Source organism: Chiloscyllium plagiosum, unplaced genomic scaffold (genome assembly GCF_037043375.1).
Source record: "Chiloscyllium plagiosum isolate Xiang-an unplaced genomic scaffold, Cpla_swu_hap1 HiC_scaffold_26, whole genome shotgun sequence".
Taxonomy (NCBI): Eukaryota; Metazoa; Chordata; class Chondrichthyes; order Orectolobiformes; family Hemiscylliidae; genus Chiloscyllium; species Chiloscyllium plagiosum.
Genome location: NW_028270164.1, coordinates 14,924,181 through 14,946,464, shown reverse-complemented (window position 1 = coordinate 14,946,464; position 22,284 = coordinate 14,924,181). Strand labels below are relative to the sequence as shown.

General features: G+C 41.2%; 1 protein-coding gene across 1 annotated transcript in view; it reads left to right on the top strand.

Moving 5' to 3' along the window:
* LOC122563091 (Krueppel-like factor 15) overlaps window positions 1–21,609 on the top strand; it is a 40,190-nt gene extending 18,581 nt beyond the window's left edge. Inside the window, exons 2-3 of the mRNA XM_043716508.2 lie at window positions 8,146–9,255; window positions 18,497–21,609. Coding sequence (XP_043572443.1) covers window positions 8,282–9,255; window positions 18,497–18,665 — 1,143 coding nt within the window. The 5' untranslated portion in view covers window positions 8,146–8,281 and the 3' untranslated portion in view covers window positions 18,666–21,609. The remainder of the gene's footprint in view (window positions 1–8,145; window positions 9,256–18,496) is intronic.
* Window positions 21,610–22,284: the final 675 nt, after the last annotated feature.

Genomic DNA, 22,284 nt, shown 5'->3' with positions numbered 1-22,284 from the left:
AAATTTTATGATTGGTTTATTGTTACGTGTACTGAAGTACAATGAAAAGCTTTATTTAAGAGCAGTACAGGTAGATCATAGTAAGCAAGGATGTACAGATCAAAGGTTGTAAAAAAACTTAGACAAAGGCATACATGTTACTATGCACAGGCTGTATGCTAGAAGAGATCAACATGATTTGAGGCTAGACAGTCCATTCGTTAGTCTCCTAACAGCCAGGAAGAAGCTGTTCCTGAACCTGCTGGTGCATGTGTTCAGGCTTCTATATCTTCTGGAGAGGTTGGAGGAGATCATTAATGGGGTGCAATGGGTCTTTGAGATGTTGGCAGCCTTTCCGTGGCGATGAGCAATGTAAATGGAGTCTGTGGACTGAAGGTTGGCATCAGTGATGGTCTGGGCTCTGCACACCACCTTCTGTAGTTTCTCATGGTCCTGGGCACAGCAGTTGCTATACCAGGTCGTTATGCACTTGGACAGTATGCTTTCAATAGGGCATCTGTAAAGGTTGGTGAGGATCCCTATGGACATGCCACATTTCCTGAGCTGCCTGAGGAAGAAGAGGCATTGTTGTGCCTTCATGACCATCGCATCTACATGGGAAGTCCAAGACAGGTTGTCGATTATCGTCACTCCAAGGAACCTGATGCTGTCCACCCTCTCAACCTCAGTTCTGTTGATGCAGATGGGAGTGTGTTCTCCTCCTTTCTTTCTGAGGTCAATGATCAGTTCTTTAGTTTTGCCAACGTTGAGAGAGAGGCTGGTCTCATGTAATTTGACACACGACATACAAACAATTTTCGACTGGGTCCATCCAATCGGCCCCACACAATCTTGTTTATCACAATAATCATTTTCCACCATGGCAGAAATCATCTGAGCTTTTGGCTAAAGTGAAAACTCAAATAAAAATTCAAGCAAACTGGGGAAGATCTGGAAAATTCCTCTCCTATCTGTCTGGGCAGCTGAAACTGGTCGAGGAGATCACTCAGCACTGAATCACTTACCTTTCATAGGACATGATAACACCTCAGCCAAAGACAGATTCAGTATGCATAGAATCATACTGTTAGAAACAGACCCTTTGGTCATTTGAAGGAATTCAATGAACCAGCATCAACAGCCCAGGACAAAAAAACCACCACATGACATCAAACATAGATCACACCTTATGCAAAGACAAATTGTGACCCTTCCAACTGGAGCACGACCTATTTCCTTAATTATCTTAGAACATCAAACATATCACTTACTGATTAAAAATTGATTGCCATAATTAGTCAGCAACTAAACTAAATGATGGAGGGAGTGGGGAGGATGGGAATCGTGAGAGGAGATGTGGTAAATCAAAGGGAAGGACTGAAATAGAAGAGCAAATTTGAGTAATGATAGCCAGTCTGACCAGAAGGGTTTGAGTGTACAAAAATAATTGTATACTAGCAGATAAAGCCAGAGATTGTTTTACTATTTTTGCAATGGAGGCACAGGCTCTGTATCTGAATTGTAACAGTGAAATGTTTAATAGGTGTGAAGGGTTATCAGAAACAGACAGGAATGTAGATTTGAATTGTAACTGGATTTGCCATGATCTTATTGAATGAGACTGAATGGCTTGCTCCTAATAGGAACGTTTAAAGAGACCCTATTGCAGGGTGACCAAAACTAGGACCTGAATACTGAAAGGTCTTTGGTATTTAAAAAGAGGTAGAAATCTCAGGAAATGTTTTGTGTGCCTAATATTTGTCAAAGCAAAGTTGCTGGAATCTATCATTGAGAAGATTATAGCAGGATACTTAGAAAATCATCATGACTGAGTCGAGTCAATATAGCTTTATGAAAAGAAAATCATATTTAACTAGTTTATCAGACTTTTTTTTTAAAGTAAGGAACAATTAAGGTGGATAACTGGGAACTTGTAGAATTGTACTTGGACTTCCAAAATGTGTTTGAGAAGGTTCCAGATCAAATGTTACTAAGCAAAATGAAAGCTCATGATAGAGGTGGAAAGACATTAGCATGATAAGGAATTAACAGTTTATTCCTGTAATTTGGTAATGCCAAGATAGATTTGGATGTAAGTGGTCAGAAGGAGGTAGCGTCTGAAAAGGGATATGGACAAAAATCAGTGAATGGGCAAAATTTGGCGGTGATGTGGGAAAATTTGAACTTGAGAGATTGCAGAAATCTATGCTACAGAGAGAATTTGGTGCATGAATCTCAATGTTAAAATGCAGATACAGCAACCGATAAGGAAGACAGATGAAAATTGTTGCTTGTGGCAAGAGCAATGAGATATAAAAGTGGGAACATTTTACTGATGTAGAGGGCCTTAGTGACACCATATCTGAAGTATTGGGTTTGATTTGGTCATCTTGTAAGTGAAAAGATTAATTATATTAGAGGTAGTTTATTTATCTATTTCCTGGAGTGAAGGGTGTATCATATGATGAAAGGTTGAACAAGTTAGGCCAGTACCGATTGACATTTGTAATAATGAAAGGGTAATCTTATCAAAACATTGATACGGTGGTTATGAGGAAGAATTTTTTCCTTGTCGGAAAATCTAGTTCAAGATGACACAGTTCAAGAATTAAAAAGTCTCTGCTTTCAGCTGAAGAGGCTTGCTTATATGTGGAATGCTGTTCTGCAGAAAGCACTGGTTGTTGAACTTAGTTAAGTCAAAGTTAAAAATCACACAACACCAAGTTATAGTTCAACAGGTTTAATTGGAAGCACTAGCTTTCGGAGTGCCACTACTTCATCAGGTGGTAGTTAAGGCAGAGTTGGATTGATTGTGTGATCAACAAGGGAGTTGAGATTATGGGGTGCAGACAGGAAAAAGGAGTTCAGAGTGCAACTTGATCAACCATGTTCTTGTACAATGGTGGAGCAGGATTGAAGGGTTAAATTCTATGTTGCTATGTAACAACTTTGCTATTAGATTATCCTCCTCCTAAGGGCTTTCTGGTGGTGTGAGTTCTGGAAACGCAGCATATCTCAATAGATTCTCCAATATGTTTATTCAAATAGAACCTGAATTAATCAGTTGGGCAAAATGGTCTGTTAATGTGCTGTGGACACTGTAATTCTATGTAAATAATCAGGAGCCCTTCTGAAACACTATTTGAAATGATAAACCAACGCATGTGAATGCATGAACATCCCTCGTGATCCATTTACTAGGTGCTAACGTTTAAAATGCTGCTTTCTTGTTACAACAGAGATTAATTTAGGCTAGACCCATAAAAGGTACAGGTGAGAACACATAGAACAGTAGAACACAGGAACAGGCCTCTCAGCCCACTATGGCTGTGCTGACCATGATGCCATTCTAAACAATCTCATCTGCCTTCGCATAGTCAGTCTCCCTCTGCTCCCTGCCTGTTCATGTGTCTGTCTTATTGCCTCTTCAAACATTGCTATTGTATCCACTTCTACTATCTCCCCCTGCAGTGCATTCCAGGTACTTGCCACACTCTGTGCTTTGAAAAGAAACTTTCCTTACATATCTCCTTTAAACTTGTCTCCTCTTGTTTTAAACCTATGCCCCCTAATATTTGCTATTCCCACCCAATCAATGCCTTTCATAATTCTATATATTTCTGTCATGTCGCTCTTCAGCCACCGATGTTCTGGCATGAACAATCCAAGTTTGTTCAACCCCTCCTTATAGTTAATACACCCCAATCCAAGCAGCACCCTAGTAAATCTCAGCATCTTTGCTGAGACCCCTATATCCTTCCTATAGTGTGGCGACCAGAGTAGATGCAGTATTCCAAATGTGGCCTCACTAAAGCTCTTTTACAGCTGCAACATAACTTTCTGGAGTACTGTGAACAGTCTTTGACCCTTAAGGAAAGGTATCATTTCATTGGAAGCAGTTCAAAGAAAGCTCATGAGGATGATCCTTGGTATGGAGGGATTGCCTTATGAGCAAAGGCAATACAATTTTTGGGACTCTATTCACTGGAGTTTAGAAGAATGAGAGGTGATTGACACTGAGGTGGGGAGGATTTTCTCTGAGGGTTGAGTCTTTGGAACACCTTGCCACAGACTGAGATAAATCTTTGATCAGTAGGGGAATCGAGGATTATGGGGAAAGGGCAGGAAAGTGGACATGAGGGAGCGTTGGATCAGCCATGATCCTCTTGAATTGAGTAGCAGGTTAGAGGGGCTGAATGGTCCATTCTTGTTCTGATATCTTATTATAGTCCAATGGAAAGCAGTATTGAAATAACCTATGTAAAAGTTTTAATCTATATCGTAAGAAATGGATCTGCTTTTCAAACCTACTCAATTTATTTCTACTATAATAAAACAAGTGGGAGGCCCCTTCTTTTAATAAGGGGACACTGTTCAGGTTAGATTCCCTACAGTATGGAAACAGGCCCTGTGGCCCAATAAGTCCATGCCAACCCTCCAAAGAGCAACTCACCCAGACTCAGTCCCCTACCCTATATTTACCCCTGACTAACGCACCTAACACTATGGGCAATTTAGCTCAGCCAATTCACCTAACCTGCACATTTTTGGACTGTGGGAGGAAACCGGAGTACCTGGGGGAAACCCACGCAGACACTGGGAGAATGTGCAAACTCCACACAGACAGTCGCCCAAGTTGGGAGTCAAACCCAGGTCCCTGGCGCTGTGAGGTAGCAGTGCTAACCACTGAGTCACCGTGTCACCCCGAATGGATTATTAAATAGTTATAACTTTCTTTTTCTTGGAGAAGGGAACCCTAGACCTGATAGTGGTGTTGGATGGAATGTTTAGCAAAAATTTAGTTTTGTGTAATAAATTCATTTTTCAACATAAGTTGAATTTCAAGTCTGTGCCCACAACTCCGATATATCTTTTACTTGACAAGAAGTTTCAAAGTCTGAATTTCCTCATTATTCTCACCAAGTCAAATTGTGTATTTACTTTTTGACATTGGTGCTTTAAGCTCTTTCTATTTTGATGTATTGCTATTGTGCAGCTTAATAACAGTCAGAGGGACAAGATGATTATATTGCAAGGCATTAATTAATGTAAGAAAGTTTGCTATAGGACAGCTCCAAGAGCTAGAATCTAAGGATGATGGAATATTGGTTTCTGGGAGGTGAGCTTATGATTTCAGACCACCTGTTTCAAAGGCAGTATTATGCTTGCTCCCTTGAGATTGTGTCAGTTTGCTCTACAGTTGAACAGCTTATGAAGCAAAGCCAGGGACCAAACAATTGATTCCTGTTCCATTAGCAACTAAATACAGGAGTTGAGAAAGAAAAAGGCAGTATACTTTAAAGTGAGGCCAGTTCTGGTGTTGCCTTGTTGGATCATATGGCAAAAGGTACAGAAGAAAAATGAGGTGGATGCATTGTTATGATCCCAGCTGGTGCTATGACTAGGCAAGTCCAATGCCAAAATGAAACCTGACAGATTATTTCTTGTTGTTTTGGTTTAAAAAAAGTAGGCTCTCATTGAAACATGAGTATGCTATATGGCGTATTTTGCTGTAACAATAAACCAAAAGATACTATGCAAAATGAAATGCATGTAATATTGAATAAATCAAACTATTTACATGTTTAAAGATTTCAAAACATGTAATAAAGCTATAATCCCCAAAATGCTGCTTTACAGATCACCTCTTCACAGTACTGTCACCAGAGAGAAGTTCCTTCTCTATCACCCCTCTACATTTAATTTAACAAAGAGTTCAATTCCAGGTCTTAACAATCTGATAATCTCTTCCTGCCACCTTTTATACACCAGAGTTAATATTCTCTGCTTTAAACAACACCTTCAGACACACACAACTTCTATGCCACTAGGTCAAAATCAAAAATCCAAACAAATTATGTTAGACAAATCTCACAAATAACATCACAAATAGTAAATATTATGAAGCTGTGCCATCTGCATGTATGCGAAAGTAATTTTTTTTTCTCTCTCTCTCTCTCTCTCCCCAAAGTCACAAATTCAAGCTTGTGTTGTTTTTGTATATGCCAGTGACTCTCTGGTGTGTTGCCCAAACAGATGCTGTCAGCCAATTGTTGACTGTTGGAGAATGTGACGCACTTGCCTGCCTCTGTCCTCAGCCAGTTTGCCAGATGCAAGGTTCCAGTGGGACTGATTGAGTAGTAATTGTCAGAGACAAAATATCACACACGTACAGGAATAGATGTGCTAACTGAAATGAGGAGGGAATCCACAATTGGATCTGACTGCTCTACACAAACATAAGTATGAATGCCACTGTCTGAGTGGAAATCAAAAGGTTTCCAGATTAAATCTAGAGTCAGACAGGGTTGCCGTCTTTCTCCTGTCATGCTTGTGTGTTGCACAGAGATTTATGCCAAGACCATCAGGAAGGATGTGGACCTAATGATCCCATGCAGCGGAGGCCTGCAAGTCAAATCCTCCCTGTACATAAATTTGACGCCATTGATGCACAGTCTCATGAGCATCTATGACCAATTTAACACGACCTTGGGAGCCAGGATACATCAAGGCAAGAGTGAGGCTGTGTTCTATGGGAGAAAATGAGCATTGCAGATCCTGGAGATCAGAATCAGGGAGTATGGTGTTGGAGAAGCACAGCCGGTCAGGCAACATTAGAGGAGCAGGGGAATCAACGTTTCGAGCATAACATCGACACCCCTGCTACTCTGATGCTGCCTGACTAGCTGTGCTTCTCCAGCACCATACTCTTCGAATATGTTCAATAGGAACTGGGCTAACTGGTCACTTATCTCCTTCACCATCCATATCTGAAGCTATAGACATATAGAGCTTGCAGTGAAAACTGGGAGGAGCACATCACTGAGGAGAAAGAAAACTGTATATGTGGAACCACTGCTCTCTCTTTGTAGGTTAAAAAAACCTGGTTACTAAGTATAAGGTGCTCTGTACCTTGCAGTACATGGCACAGGTGTGGCTGACTCCCTGAGCCTGCACTGCAGCAGTCACCTGAGCCATCTGCCTTATCTGGAGGTCAGAAATGGATCTTGTCTGCAGGGACATCATGAACAACAGAGAGGGGAAAAATGTTCTCATCCTTTGTGGGCGGCACGGTGGTACAGTGGTTAGCACTGCTGCCTCACAGCGCCAGAGAACCGGGTTCAATTCCTGCCTCAGGCGACTCTCTGTGTGGAGTTGGCACATTCTCCCCGTGTCTGCCTGGGTTTCCTCCGGGTGCTCCGGTTTCCTCTCACAATCCAAAAAATGTGCAGGTTAGGTGAATTGGCGATGTTAAATTACCCATAGTGTTAGGTGAAGGGGTAAATGTAGGAGAATGGGTCTGGGTGGGTTACGCTTCGGCGGGTCGGTGTGGACTTGTTGGGCCGAATGGCCTGTTTCCACACTGTAAGTAATCTAATCTTATGGCCAACTTTATGTGCAACTGCTACTAACAATGTGTAGATCCTTAGTCTAACCCCAGATGTCACCGGGTGCTTAGTTTCTACCGGTGTCCAGTGATTGTCAGTCAAGCAGAGGCTGCTTTGTCCTGGATGCTTTAAGTGTCTTGAGTGTTGTTAAAGCTGCAGCCATCCAGGCAAGTGGGGAATGTTCCATTACACACCTGACTTATACCTTGTAGGTGGTAAACAGGCTTTGAGGAGTCAGGAGGTGAGTTGCTTTTTACAGTATTCCTAGTCTCTGATGTTCTGTTGTCGCCACAGTATTCATGTGGCTGGTCCTGTTCAATTTCTGGTCAATGGTGACCCCCCCCCCCCGCCCAAGATGTTGATTTAAAAAAAAAAATTATTTTGTGCAGCAGCGTTAGCATCAAGTACACCTGGGTAACCACATTGTTATTTTCTGGAGAAATTAGGAAGTTTGGTCTGAAATTAAGGAGCATTTTCTTTCACTTTTAAAAATAAGAACAGCTATCATTATTTCTTGAAATATAACTGAGTAGCCCAGGATCATTGAACTGAAATGTTAACTCTCTGTCTCTCTCTTCAGATGCTGCCCGACCTGTTAGATAATTTCAGTACGTTGTGTGTTTATTATAGCCCATAACACTTCATTGATTGTAAAAGCAGAGCTCTGTTTCTGAAAAATAGAAAATACATTGGTGTGAGGACAAGTTCACCATGACTTAAAATAATTTTTGCACTTAATAAACTTGTTTTAATTTACTTTTTTCTAATTTCCTTACAGATGAAAATTTAATTTGTAATGGGGAGTTACTGACGCTGAGCTCTGAAACACACAGCACTGTTTCTTCAATTCGCTGAGGTTTTGTTTTTATTACTGTACTGTATTTTTGTTGAATCAGTTGGAGCTTGGAAGGCAAATGGTCTCATTAAACCACAGTGAGCCACTGTGTATTCCTGACCTGCTGACACCTTCGGGGAGTAACTGTAGTGGACAACATGGCGAATTGGCATCAAGTACATCACTGCTGGAAGACGGTGGCAGTGATGGATGTAGCCCTCGATCGTGTTCAAGCCCAGACTCCCAGGATGCTAACTACATCAGTGTCCACTCCAGCCTGCTGGAGAAATATAGCATGATGGGAAGGATGTTGGTCTCAAAACTGGACCCGCAACAAACCATAGCCTCTGAAGGCTGTTCCGAGGTGTTTGAGGCGCAGGTGAAAATGCCTGACTTTAGCTCCACTTTGCCGGGGGACTTTATTCCCACATTAGAGGAAATTGAAGAATTCTTGAAAGAAAAAATGGAAATCGTCAAAGATGGACTTGCGGAAAACAGTGCCACCACAGAAATAAAAGTGGAGGTGAAATCAGAAGCTTTGGGTGACTTTTCATTAGAATCCAATGAATGTTTTTTGTCATCTTCAGACAGCACTGGGCTTGGATCAGCTCCAGAGGTGACTGTCACAGCTGCGACTGGGAATGTTCCCATGATTCTTCAGCTTCAGCCTGTCCACGTGCCTAGTGCATGCCCAACCACACAAACTCCAAGCAGCGTCAAATTGACTCAATTAGTGGTTAATGTCCAGGGCCAAGCCTTTGCCTTGGTGCCTCAGCGGGCACAGACTCCACCAAACAGTACAACCCGCCAGTTTGTAAAAATTGCACCCCTGCCAATAGCAGCCAGGTCTGTGGCTGTTGGTAGCTTGGTGAATGTAGTTGAGGCCACCCAAAAGCTTCAGAAATCATCCTCTGCTGATGTAATCAGAGTGCATAAGTGCTCATTCCCGGGATGTAACAAGATGTATACCAAAAGCAGTCATTTAAAGGCCCACTACAGGCGTCACACGGGGGAGAAACCTTATTCATGCACTTGGCCAGATTGTGGATGGCGGTAAGTTGATTATATATCCGTTAACATGTTAATGAGCATGCTTATGTAGACCTGAATTTTGCTTTCTCCTTTTGTCACATTTCTGTATCCATTTTATTCCATTTATAAAAAGCTTCCCATGCCTGTAGCTGAGGGGAACATGCAACAGAAATATTTGTGATTTAACACCTACCTGCACCTCTCAGTTCATCAGTATTGCAAGGAAACTCTGCTTCCCAAGTCCTTTTAAACTTTCTATTTAACAGTAATTCATGTAAAATGAATGATGTAGACTTTAAAATGGGGGCTGTTTTACATGTGTTCCTAGCTGGTTGACTCATCACCCTATCCTGTGATTCTATTTGTCTTAATTTCTCATGTGCACCATCCTTGATAATAAATGAATCTTCCATTTTTTTTTAAAGTTAAGAGATGACTATAAGATTTTTAAAAATTTCAGCCAGACCTATGTTGGAGAAGTACAATTATACTTGAAATACTGGCTGACTTGCTGTAATCATGTGATTTCTATGTCTGCTTCCACCTTCTTAGGAAGTGTTTTGATGAGTTAATCGCATGAGAGAGAATCAAACCATTAATGGATGTAGTCCTCAATCATGTTCAAGCCCAGACTTTCAGAATGCTAACGACATCAGCGTCCACTCCAGCCTGCTGGAGAAAAATAGCATGATGGGAAGGATGTTGGTCTCAAAATTGGACCCGCAACAAACCATAGCTTTCGGTTTGTTATTTATTCCAAACCATCAGAATTGCAGTTTTGGTTTTCATATAACTTCTTAGCCCATCACCCAGGTATGAGACAAGGTTCCGAAATCCCTCCTATCTATTCTCCCATTCTGTCACCAAAAGCGCACAAACGGATGCGGTTACAACAGTAAAGTGGGAAGGTGGTGGTTGATGTTGGAGGATGGATTTGAATGGCCATCAGTGGTTTGCTGGCAGCAATGAGGCTGGGAAAAGCAATGCGGACAAAACAAAGCATTCATCTGCCAATTGCGAACTTGCATTTAAAAACACTAGCAATTGGAAATTACATTTATTTGTTCAAAAGCCTGATCCTGTTGGATTGCTTATTGCTTGAAATTCTTTCTCTGAGGATTGCAAGGATTTGCAATTTTCCACATCAAAAGACAGTGGAAGCAAAGTTTTTTAAAAATATTTTTAAGGCAAAGGATTAATTCTTAGTAAGCAGGGTGTGAAAAGTTATCAAGGATAGAGATGGAGTGAGCAATTGGGATTATAATTAGATCAATCATAATCTCAAATGACAGAGTGGGCTTGAGGGGCCACATGACATACTTACACCCCTAACTTAGAGTTGTTCTCGTTCATCTGAAAGTTTTTTAAAAAGTGGATACTGATGTTTACCTTTTGTTGATGACCTGAAGTATTCAACTTGTTATGACAGGGGTTGGAGGGGTGCACAGTCACTCCAGGTCACAATGTAAAATAAAAATACTTTTACCAGTTGCCAAGCTGACCAATTAAATGTTTTATATTCAAATTAAAACAAGATCTTTCAACCATGTTATTTAATTAACACAGTTATTGGTTTATTATTGAAATAAAATTAATTAACGTAAACACTAGTATAGAAGTATAAATGCTAATCACTCAATCCCAACATAACCTAATCCTTTCTGTCAAATTGGCTTTTTGAAAAATAAATATTTTAGCCAGTGGGTTATTCCCAAAGGCAAATGGTTAAAGTGTAAAATGTTCCAAAGGAGGCCTGTAGTGATGTAGTGATAATGTGATAGTGTCCCTATCTCTGAGCCAGGAAGTCTGGATTCAAGTCCACACCTGCTTCGGAAGAGTTGAATAACATCTTTGAATAAATTGATGAGAACTAGTGAAGGCAGGGACGCTAAATGTCTTCAAGGCAGAAATTGATAAATTCTTGATGTCACAAGGAATTAAGGGCTACAGGGAGAATGCGGGTAAGTGGAGTTGAAATTCCCATCAGCCATGATTGAATAGTGGAGTCGACTCGATGGGCCGAATGGCCTTACTTCCTCTCCTATGTCTTATGGTCTTATATCTAAGATGTTCCAGAGTGCGTTGCTCACATGTGCTGACAGGTATGTTCAAGTCACTAAGCATGCACAGTGCTGAAATCCTGCAGAGACTGTTTGCTCAAAAAATAAAATCCTTGAGATATTTCTCAATCACTGTTTCCAAAAGAATAGATGGGTTTCACTCTGAACTCAACAAGATTGTTCTGATTTCTGAAAATTAAACCACCAGCTGGCTCTTGTTCTTTGCAAGCTTTCCTCCAGCTCAACTTGTTCTTAGCAGGCTATCCTCCAACTGAACCAGATAAAGGGAGCATGTTTCCAAAATCAGTCACTGTTCCGAACAGCCCCAGCAAGGGTCTACTGCAAAATAAGGCAGTTTTCACCAGTTATGAGATTTACACACAGCCTTTTTTACTTTAAAAGGAATCTCTAAATTCCATGAACTTTCAATAACATCTTTTAAAGAAATCTCTCTTGGTATTTTCACAAAACTTGAAATACTTCCACAATCATTCAAAAATTAAGTCTAAGCAATGTGTTTGTAACATTGATGTCTTGACTGAGGTAAGGAAGTCAACAGACATCATTTGAAGTAAGTGTGATACCGCCTTGATCTCTAAACTGGTTGTGGTTAAAATATGGTGGCATTAATTCCTCTAGTAACATCAATTCTCAAAAGGTGTGTGTGTGTGTGCGCGCGCACACGACTGGAACTGAATGTCAACCTCATAGAACATGAAACAGGTTTACCATTGTTCATTTGTATAAGGCCTCCCTCACATTGAGAAATTGCTCAGACTGGAAAATATGTGGCAAAGTTGTTCCTGTTTTGCAGAGCAGTCAGGGCAGATTTCCAGCACCAAGAATCATGTTGAAGAACTACAACAGGATATAATCTCGCAATATGAAGCACTGTTGCAACAAGAATGCTTGTGATGGCTGGAGTGAGGGTTTTCATATTAGTGGCACTTCTTTTGTGTGGAGCCACAGAAAATGGAGGGGGATACTAAATTAGTATTTTGCATCAGTATTTACTGTGGAAAAGGATATGGAAGATATAGAATGTGGGGAAGTGGATGGTGACTTCTTGCAAAATGTCCAGATTACAGAGGGGGAAGTGCTGGACATCTTGAAATGGGTAAAGATGGCTAAATCCCCAGGACCTGATCAGGTATACCCTAGAACTCTGTGGGAAGCGAGAGAAGTGATTGCTGGGCCTCTTGCTGAGATATTTGTATGATCGATAGTCACAGGTGATATGCTGGAAGACTGGAGGTTGGCTAATGTGGTGCCACTGTTTAAGAAGGGTGGTAAAGACAAGCCAGGGAACTATAGACCAGTGAGCCTGACCTTGGTGGTGGGCAAGTTGTTGGAGGGAATCCTGAGGGACATGATGTACATGTATTTGGAAAGCCAAGGACTGATTCGGGATAGTCAACATGGCTTTGTGCGTGGGAAATCATGTCTCACAAACATGATTGAGGTTTTTGAAGAAGTAACATAACAAAGAGGATTGATGAAGGCAGAGTGGTAGATGTGATCTATATGGACTTCAGTAAGGCGTTCAACAAGATTCTCCATGGGAGACTGATTAGCAAGGTTAGATCTCATGGAATACAGGGAGAACTAGCCATTTGGATACAGAACTGGCTCAAAGGTAGAAGACAGAAGGTGGTGGTGAAGGGTTGTTTTTCAGACTGGAGGCCTGTGACCAGTGGACTGCCACAAGGATTCTCTACTTTTTGTCATTTACATATATGATTTGGACGTGAGCATAAGAGTTACAGTTAGTAAGTTTGCAGATGACACCACAATTTGAGGTGTAGTGGACAGCAAAGAGGGTTACCTCAGATTACAACAGGATCTTGACCAGGTGGGCCAATGGGCTGAGAAGTGGCAGATGGAGTTTAATGCAGATAAATGCAAGGTGCTGCATTTTGGGAAAGCAAATCTTAACAGGACTTATACACTTCATGGTAAGGTCCTAGAGACTGTTGCTGAACAAAGAGACCTTGGAGTGCAGGTTCATAGCTCCTTGAAAGTGGAGTCGCAGGTAGATAGGATAGTGAAGAAGGCGTTTGTTATGCTTTCTTTTATTGGTCAGCGTATTGAGTACAGGAGTTGGGAGGTCATGTTGCCGCTGTACAGGACATTGGTTGGGCCACTGTTGGAATATTGTGTGCAATTCTGGTCTCCTTCCTATCGGAAAGATGTTGTGAAACTTGAAAGGGTTCAGAAAAGATTTACAAAGACGTTGTCAGGGTTGGAGGATTTGAGCTATAGGGAGAGGCTGAACAGGCTGGGGCTGTTTTCCCTGGAGCGTCGGAGGCTGAGGGGTGACCTTATAGAGGTTTACAAAATTGAGGGACATGGATAGGGTAAATAGGCAAAATCTTTTCCTTGGGGTTGGGGAGTCCAGAACTAGAGGAGATAGATTTTGGGTGAGAGGGGAAAGATATAAAAGAGACCTAAGGAACAACGTTTTCACACAGAGGGTGGTACAGATATGGAATGAGCTGCCAGAGGAAGTGGTGCGACATTTCAGAGGTATCTGGATGGGTATATGAATAGGAAGGGTTTGGAGGGATATGGGCCAGGTGCTGTCAGGTAGGACTAAATTGGGTTGGGATATCTGGTCGGCATGGACGGGCAAGTTTCTGTTTCCATGCTGTACATCTCTATGGCTCTATGTGGCCATCTTAATGCTGTCTGAACTGTCCTAGCCAACCACTCTGTTAAATTGGAGCAATAACTGCCAGCCTTGCCTGGAATGAGTTGGAGGAGAACTTTAGTATTGCTCTCTTAGGGCTACAGCTAAAGTACAAAACTACTCATAAACAGGCAGTAGAGTTGCAAAAGAGAAATATGTCCAGAGAAAGAACTCTTGTAAATTGTTGCAGGTTATGGAGCATGATTGTTGAAGGTTAAGAATTGGTGTGTGACCAGCGCGAGTCAAGGAATTCATCAAAAAGTGAAAAGATAAATCTTTTGTAAAGTGTGTGCTGAAATTAGGAATATAAAGTGATTGATGTAGGTTTGCTCGCTGAGCTGAAAGGTTCATTTCTAGATGTTTTGTTACCTTACTAGGTAACATCTTCAGTGGACCTCATGCGAAGCAATGCTGAAAATTCCTGCTTTCTATTTATATGTTTGGGTTTCTTTGGGTCTACCCCCTGAGAAAAGGAACAGGAAGTGACTTCACCACAGGAAATAACATCACCACCTACATCCAAAACCTCAACCTGAGCTAAACATCTTCTGGAAACTTGCTAATATAAAGTGATAAAACCTTAGAGTGGCTGGGCACATCCAAGTAATCCAAATAGATGTTTGTCGCCTTTTTTGTTTGGAGTTGAGACCATATTTTGGCTTTCCCAACATGCTGCCATTTTTAGGCAGCGTCTGTTTGTCTTGTTCCAGCAAAAAGCAGAAATTAATCTGTTCACGATGGTACAAGTTGCTGTCTCACATGATTTGTCATGTGACAATCTCCCTGTTGCAGGTTTACTGGCTGACTTCATCCTATTCAAAATATAACTTTGGATTAGCAGTGACACAACATAGATTTAATTTTACATCACTTCTTTAAAATTGTAAAAGTAGTCTAATGTGAACCTGTTTTGTATATTCTTGCAAACTACCCAACCCTTACTGTTTTAATAATGCTACAAAATTGTAATCTACCTTGTGAAACACGAGATGCTCTGCTTGAATGTTCCTATTTTAAAGACGTTCTGTGAGCTAGAGCCTTAAGGTAATTTTACTTGTCAGGGTCACAAGACTCCTGTGTAATCCCTGCTAATTATCACAGAAAACTTGCCTATGGCTATATTCATTTTCAAGCAACATTTGTCTCATTTTCTGTTCAGATACCTCACAGCTGCAGCTTCAGTATTGAATTCTGTAACTCCAGAAACTGACTGCATTATGTCTGTTCTCCAAATTCCTTATATACTGCTTATGCTTCCCCCACCTTCTACAGCTCTCTTGCTTTTCACCTCCCCAAAACAGCCTGTTATTGTTTATCTCCCCTTTTTCTTTGCTCTTGGTAGAGAAGATCCATTCTCTGGGTTTTTCTTTACCTCTTTCACTATGATTAATAACCGTGGGCCTCTGTCATCTACCCTTCTCCTCCTGTACGAGAAGTCTCAAATAATCCATTTACATCACCTTTCAGTTCTGAAGAAGAGCATTCTGGACTTGAAACATTAACTCTGTTTCTCTCTGCACAAATCCTGCCAGATGTGCTGAGTTTCTTCAGCATTGTATGTGTTAATCTGTAAACATCTGTTTCTGGAACCTGGTGAGACTCTGGTCTGTTTCGGATTTGGTTGGGGGACTGTCTGGAAACACCAGGTCCTGTTGGCATTTAAGGGCTCTTGCAGATCATGGTAGTGCCCCTATCTCTGGGCCAGAAAGTCAAGGTTCAAGTCCCACCTGACTAGGAGGGTGTTAAATCATATCCAAAAAAGTTGCTTTTTTAAAAAAATTAAACTTCCTCTCAAGGTCTTAGAGGGCAGAGGATCTACTCTGCTGTCTGGATCAGGCAGCATCAGGCCTACAACAGGTTTTTAAGTTATTCCAAGGTTTTCATTTACACTGATTTAACTTGGAATCCACCCTATATATCGATCACTTTGTATTAAACTGAAATTTGTAATTTACTAATTTTGACTTGTTTCTTGTCAGTGTAAATTAGAAGTTAAACTAAGAAAGCAGTTTATCATTTGCAAAGTCACCTTGCAAACTGAAAACCTTTTGTTTTATACCACCATCAACGTAGGAGTATCTCACCTGACTCCCTAGGAACACTGCTTGAGGTGTAATTGACCCAATGCTGTAAAATTGAAAAAGACTTCGATTCACATTTTCAAATATTTTAGCAAAATAATGAAACTGTTTACTGTTGATTGCTGTTCTGAATTGGCTGGGCGTTTTCTTGGGTTCCTCACTAACGAAGGGAGTTAGAGGTTATCGGGGGTAGGCAGCATAAGATCAAAATCTGACCAGCTGTGATCTCATTGAATACTGGAGCAGGCTTGAGAGGACAATTAAAGCTTCCTTCAAATTTGTGTGCTTGTATGTTGACAAAGGTACCTCGGTTCATTCAGTTTCATGCAGAGCCATTGGAAATCTAATTGCGAACTCGGCATCCAAGTTGACCTGAAACAGAATTTGATTCCACTACCTTTCCATCATAGAGATAGCTTAATTCCACCTCCATATCATCCCTCTCTTCTCCCTCATCTGGTGAAGGTCCACCCACATGACCATCCAAGAGATCTGTGCGAGAGTTAGAGGACTGCAATGCCTACTTTCTTCACCTCCACCATTGTCATGCTTCCTGATGTCGAGGACATTAACTCTGGAATTCTTTCTCTAAACCACACTACCATTCTATATCCTGTAAAACCCACTGCTCTGGGTATCTCCTCCTTTGACTCGTGTGTCAAATGTTGCCTGACACTTCAGTGAAGGGTGTTGGGATATTTTACTACCAATATAAATGCAAGGTGTCAATTGAGATTACTGTATTTTGAGAGAGTTGAGGCTAGCCAAGCACATTGCATGATGTTGAATGCCCTTTGAGTTTACACTCACTTGTACTCACTCACTTAGAGGTAATGAATGCAGTGGCCCTGCAGTTGGCACCACTGTTTCAGTTTTTTATTGCACTTGGGTGGTGGGAGTGGAGAAATGGTTATTGTTCCTGAGTTCTCACCAAAACAGTAAGGAGGCAATCATTGTCAAAAATACTATTACATTTTTGATACTATTCAGGTAGTTCTTTGTCAGATTTTTCAGCAGCCTTCCTATTCTCTCCACTTGATAAATGTTGTTAGATTATGTAGCATAGTTAATGCAAGCTTTTTGCTTTCCCACCCACATACACTTCAGGAGTTGTTCAAAAGGCCAAATATGTTCAGATTTAAAAACAGAAAATGCTAGAATCACATAGCAGGTTGGAATGAATCTGTGGCGAGAGAAACACAGTTAACATTTCAAATCGTAGCTTTTCAATCAGAGCTGCAGAACATTAGAGGTTTTGAGCCAGTACAGAGCAAGGAAAAAGCATGTCACCTGCCATTTGATCCAACACACTCCTACTATAGTCTAACAGTTTGTGCTATAAATGCAAAGCCAGACGATAACTCTCTATCACAGTAATTTATAGAATCCCTACAGTATGGAAGCAAGCCATGTGGCCCATCAAGTTCACACCGATCCTCCAAAGACTGTTGTAACACGCCCCCCGTCACCCCAAAACCTATCTCTGTAACCTCACCTTTCCCATGGATAATCCACCGAGCCTGCATGTTCCTGGACACTATGGGCAATCTAGCATGACCAGTCCACCTAATCTGCACATTTTAGGACTGTGGGAGGAAACCAAAGCCCTGGAGGAAAGCCACGTAGACACAGGAGCAATGTGCAAATTCCATACAGTCACCCAAGTGTCGAATCAAACCTGGGTACCAGTGGTGCACAGTGCTAACCACTGAGTCAACGTGGGATGGCACAGTGCTCAGAACCCGGGTTCGATTCCAGCTCAGGCAACTATCTGTATGGAACTTGCATATTTTCCCTGTGTCTGTGTGGGTTTCTGCCGGGTATTCCAGTTTCCTCCCTCAGTCCCAAGATGTACAGGTTAGGTGGATTGGTAATGCTAAATTGCCCAAAATATTCAGGGATGTGTAGGGGTTAGGTGCATTAGTTAGGGGAATGAGTCTGGGTGGGTTACTCTTCGGAGGGTCAATGTGGGCTTGTTGGGCCAAATGGCCTGTTTCCACACTGTAGGGAATTCTATGAAATGTGCCGCCCAGCTGGCAGACAAGCACAGAAGCATTAAAAAGTCTGTCTATTCAGGGTCAATGTTAACAGCGACATGCACTTCTATGCTCCAAATGTTTTAGTTCTGTTGTACCAATGGCTGGATATTTCTGATCATAACCACTTTGTAACAGAATAATCTCCAAATACATTGCAATGACAGTCCATTTCTTCTGATGAAAACTTGGAAATTGTGCTGCCATTTCTCATTTCACAGAACTGCAACATTAAAATAAATCTCCTATTTATTCATAAGCGGACCCTCTTGTTGCACATTGTTCAATAACATTGTGATGCCACTGAATATTCCATCAACTTTCTTCTTCACGTTGCGTTGAAGTTTTCCCTAATGTTCTACCATCAGTAATTTTTATCTTCTTGAAATTCTGCAGGTTTTCTCGTTCAGATGAGTTATCCAGACACAAACGCTCCCATTCTGGAGTGAAGCCATACCAGTGTCACATCTGTGAGAAGAAATTTGCCCGCAGCGATCACTTATCCAAACATGTGAAAGTACATCGGGGACTAAGAAATGGCAGAATAACTAGAACAGCCAGTTAACATTTGGCTGTCCGTCTCCTTTTATCGGAAAGTATACCAGAGCCATTGAACTGTAAATGGAATGTACAGAAGATAACACAATTATTAATATGTGTCCGTAGTGGGAATGGGTTTTAACACTCTGTTAGAAAAGTTATTTCTCGAAGTAACAAATGAATTGCATTTCTAATGTAAATTTTACTCATCCTCACTTCATGACTTCAGAAAGGTTGGTTGGTTCATATTTATCATTGTAGTATAGACTCTTTGGGCTGATGAGATGTCAGTGTAGAGAAATCAGAGTCAAGGACTCCACAGGTAAATATAACATGGAATTGATGAGATATAGATGGGAGATTTGAGAATTTCTTTATGCAATAAGTTGTTTATAATTTGGAATTCCTGAAAGGGTGTAGATTCACAAGTAGCTTTCAAAAGAAAAAGGTTGAATGAGTATCTGAAGAAGAGAAAATGATAGTGAAGGAACAACTTTGTGTGAATAATTTGGATAAGTGTTTAAAGAGCTGGCACAGGCAGGATGATCTGAATGCTCCCCTCTGTGCTGTAGATACGATAGTTTATTAGTAACTCAGCCAATTCCATAATCAATTGTTCCCCTGAGGTGCAAACAGCAAGGCAACAATTGTGAAGGTTAACACACAGGCACTTCAAGAGTATTGTGCATGCAAGGGTTCACTGCTAGCAATCCATAGGATTAGCGTTTAAGTTCAATAATAGATGGTCACTACTGGAGAAGCATAAAAGAATAATAGGTTGCGAAATTGAATTCCAAATATCGGCTCATTTTCAGCTAGTGTCTGGAATAGTAAACTGTATTCTAGCTTACACATGACTGCAGTTTCACACTGTGCTGTGGCTCGTCCTAGGATGGATGTGTTGTCCCGGTCAAAGTAGTGTCCTTCCTCATCTGTTTGTAAAGGTACTAGTTTGTCCGACATACATTGGAAAAACAGGCAGAAAACTAGCCACCAGGATACATGAACGTCAACTCACCACAAAAAGACATGACTCATTCTCACTAGTATCCTTACATACAGATGGGACAACACATCCATCCTAGGACAAGCCAAACAGAGACACACAGGAGAATTCCTAGAAGCATGGCATTCCAACCGGAATTCTATCTACAAACACATTGACTTGGATCCCATTTACCAGCCCCTGAGAAAAAGAACAGGAAATAACATCACCACAGGAAATGACATCACCAGCCCAAGGAAACCTGAATACACAAATAGAAGGTGAGCTATACCACCAGTGCTTCATCTGGAAGCTCACTGGTGATGACACCTAGTATGGTGATGAAATGTCTGAAAACGAACCTTCCAGCTCAGTGAGCAAGCCTACATCCAGAACCTCAACCTGAGCTACAAACCTTCTCAGAACTCGCTAAGTAGGTGGGTGTTGCTGTCTTCTCCTGCCAGCTACTGCAAGGAACTCTGATTTCTGTCAATTGAAACTGTGGTAGAGGTTGTAGATTTTTTTTTCTAATCAACTTGTTCAGGGATGTTATGACAGACCTCTGGAGGAGGTGGGATTAAACCTAAGCCTCTTAGCCATTGCATCACCAGAGCTCTTGGTGCAGACTCTCCATGCCCTTTCCAGGCAGAGAGAACCGATGTCTGACACAGTCTGGTTCCTAGCTTCCTAAATCCAGTGCATTTTAGCATGTAGATACATGTTGAATGATGAAATGGTTTTGCTATGACAAGGCTATATGGGGGATTATCCATAGAATTATCATAAGGTATTCTATTCAGTTGTATACATTGCATTTATTTTTTTTAAACAATCACCTGTTTGCTATTTAGTAATGGTGCTACACTTCATGCAGGGAGTCCAAGTTGCTGTGACAACATGCATGTTGTCAGTGACAGTAGAGGCTGGAACGTTTTTCCATCACACAGTTGATGCTCTTGCCTCCTGCCATTGATTTGTTGGAAGGGTTTTGAAGTAGATGGCCTGTTTGCCCATGTTACAAACATGCCTTCCTTGGCCATTAAGTCTGGACATTGGGCTCAAGCCCAGGGAACTTGCTGCTGAGAGGAAGAGATACTGCCTATTGTGCCCCAAGACCTTGGATTTATCTTCATTTACTTTTCATTAATGCAATCTCGCCACCTGGTCTTAACTTTTTCTATCAAATAACTTACATTTTTGCAGCTAACCCGTCAAAAATCATTTATGCTTCACTCAAATTTCTCATCAAGTCCTTTGAGAAATAGTGCACCTTAACCCCAAGCTCCAAAAACTCTTAAAAATAATAGTCATTTACTCAAACTTAAAAAATTAATTGTGCTTGCGTTTTCCATAAGCCAATCCACCTCATCGAATCCAACCAATGAATTTTGTTTAGTACTTTGCATAATTTCTTCTACAATTGTTTACTTCTTGGAACCTCAAAACTGGAACTTGTCACTTCTCAGACTTTAATTTTGCATGTAACCATAGAGAGCATTTGACCAGGAGTGTGTCATTTAAGTTTCTCAAGCCTTTCTCCACCATTCAGTTTGCACTGAAGCTGATCTGTACCTTGACAATATTTACCCCCTTGGTTCCATATTCCTTAGTACTCTTCGCGAACAAAAATCAATCAATCTGAGTTTTGAAAACTTTAATTGATCTAGCCTCAATAGCAATCTGAGGGAAGGGTGTTCTAGATTTTCACTACATTAAGTATGAAGAAGCTTTTCCTGACATCGCAGAACTCCAGTTCAAAGGTAATGACCATTTATCCTTGATTTCTCTCGGTCAAACTTTTAAAATCCAATTATCTCAGTTATATTCCCCCTCGCCTTAAAAAAATCATAGAATCCTTACAGTGTGGAAACAGGCTATTCGGCCCTACAAGTCCACACTGACCCACCAAAGAATAACCCACCAAGACCCATTCCCCTACTATTCTACATTTACCCAAAGCTAATGCACCTTACCTACACATCACTGAACAATTAGCATGGCTAATTCACCTAACCTGCATGTTTTTGGATTGTGGGAGGAAACCAGAGCACCTGGAGGAAACCCACACAGACTTGGGCAGAATGTGCAAACTCCACACAGACAGTCACCTGAGACTGGAATCGAACCTAACCGTGCTAGCCTATTGCAGGTTTGGTGCTTACTTGAATCATGGACCTATACTTGGATGTCTTAGTGTTGTACAGCATAAGTGAAAATCACTGGGGACACAATTACTGGGGACTTTTTTTTTCAAAGGTTTACTTGGACAGCCTTATCTAGAAAAGGGTTTTGGGTGTATTGGAATGAATTGTTCTTGTGTAAAAGAAAATGGCATGGGTGTGGGTTAAATTGCAGGTTATGATTTGTGTCTGAGAAAGAGCTATGCTTGGAATTTATCAACAACATACAAGTGAACTTTAATCACTTACGAGGAGGGTTCCCACACAATGGATGTTGGCAGACGAGTTAACTGTGGATATTTGCACACAAACAGTGGTTGCACAGAACTACAAGAGGGTTGCCAGTATCTGTGGGACAGTGCTATAACTTGTTGCCACCTCAAGAGAAACACAGTAAATTGAATCGGGGGAAGCTTTGTGGGAAGAATTCCATATGAAGGTCAATAAAGTGCTGTAACCCAAAGAAAACCTACAAAGCC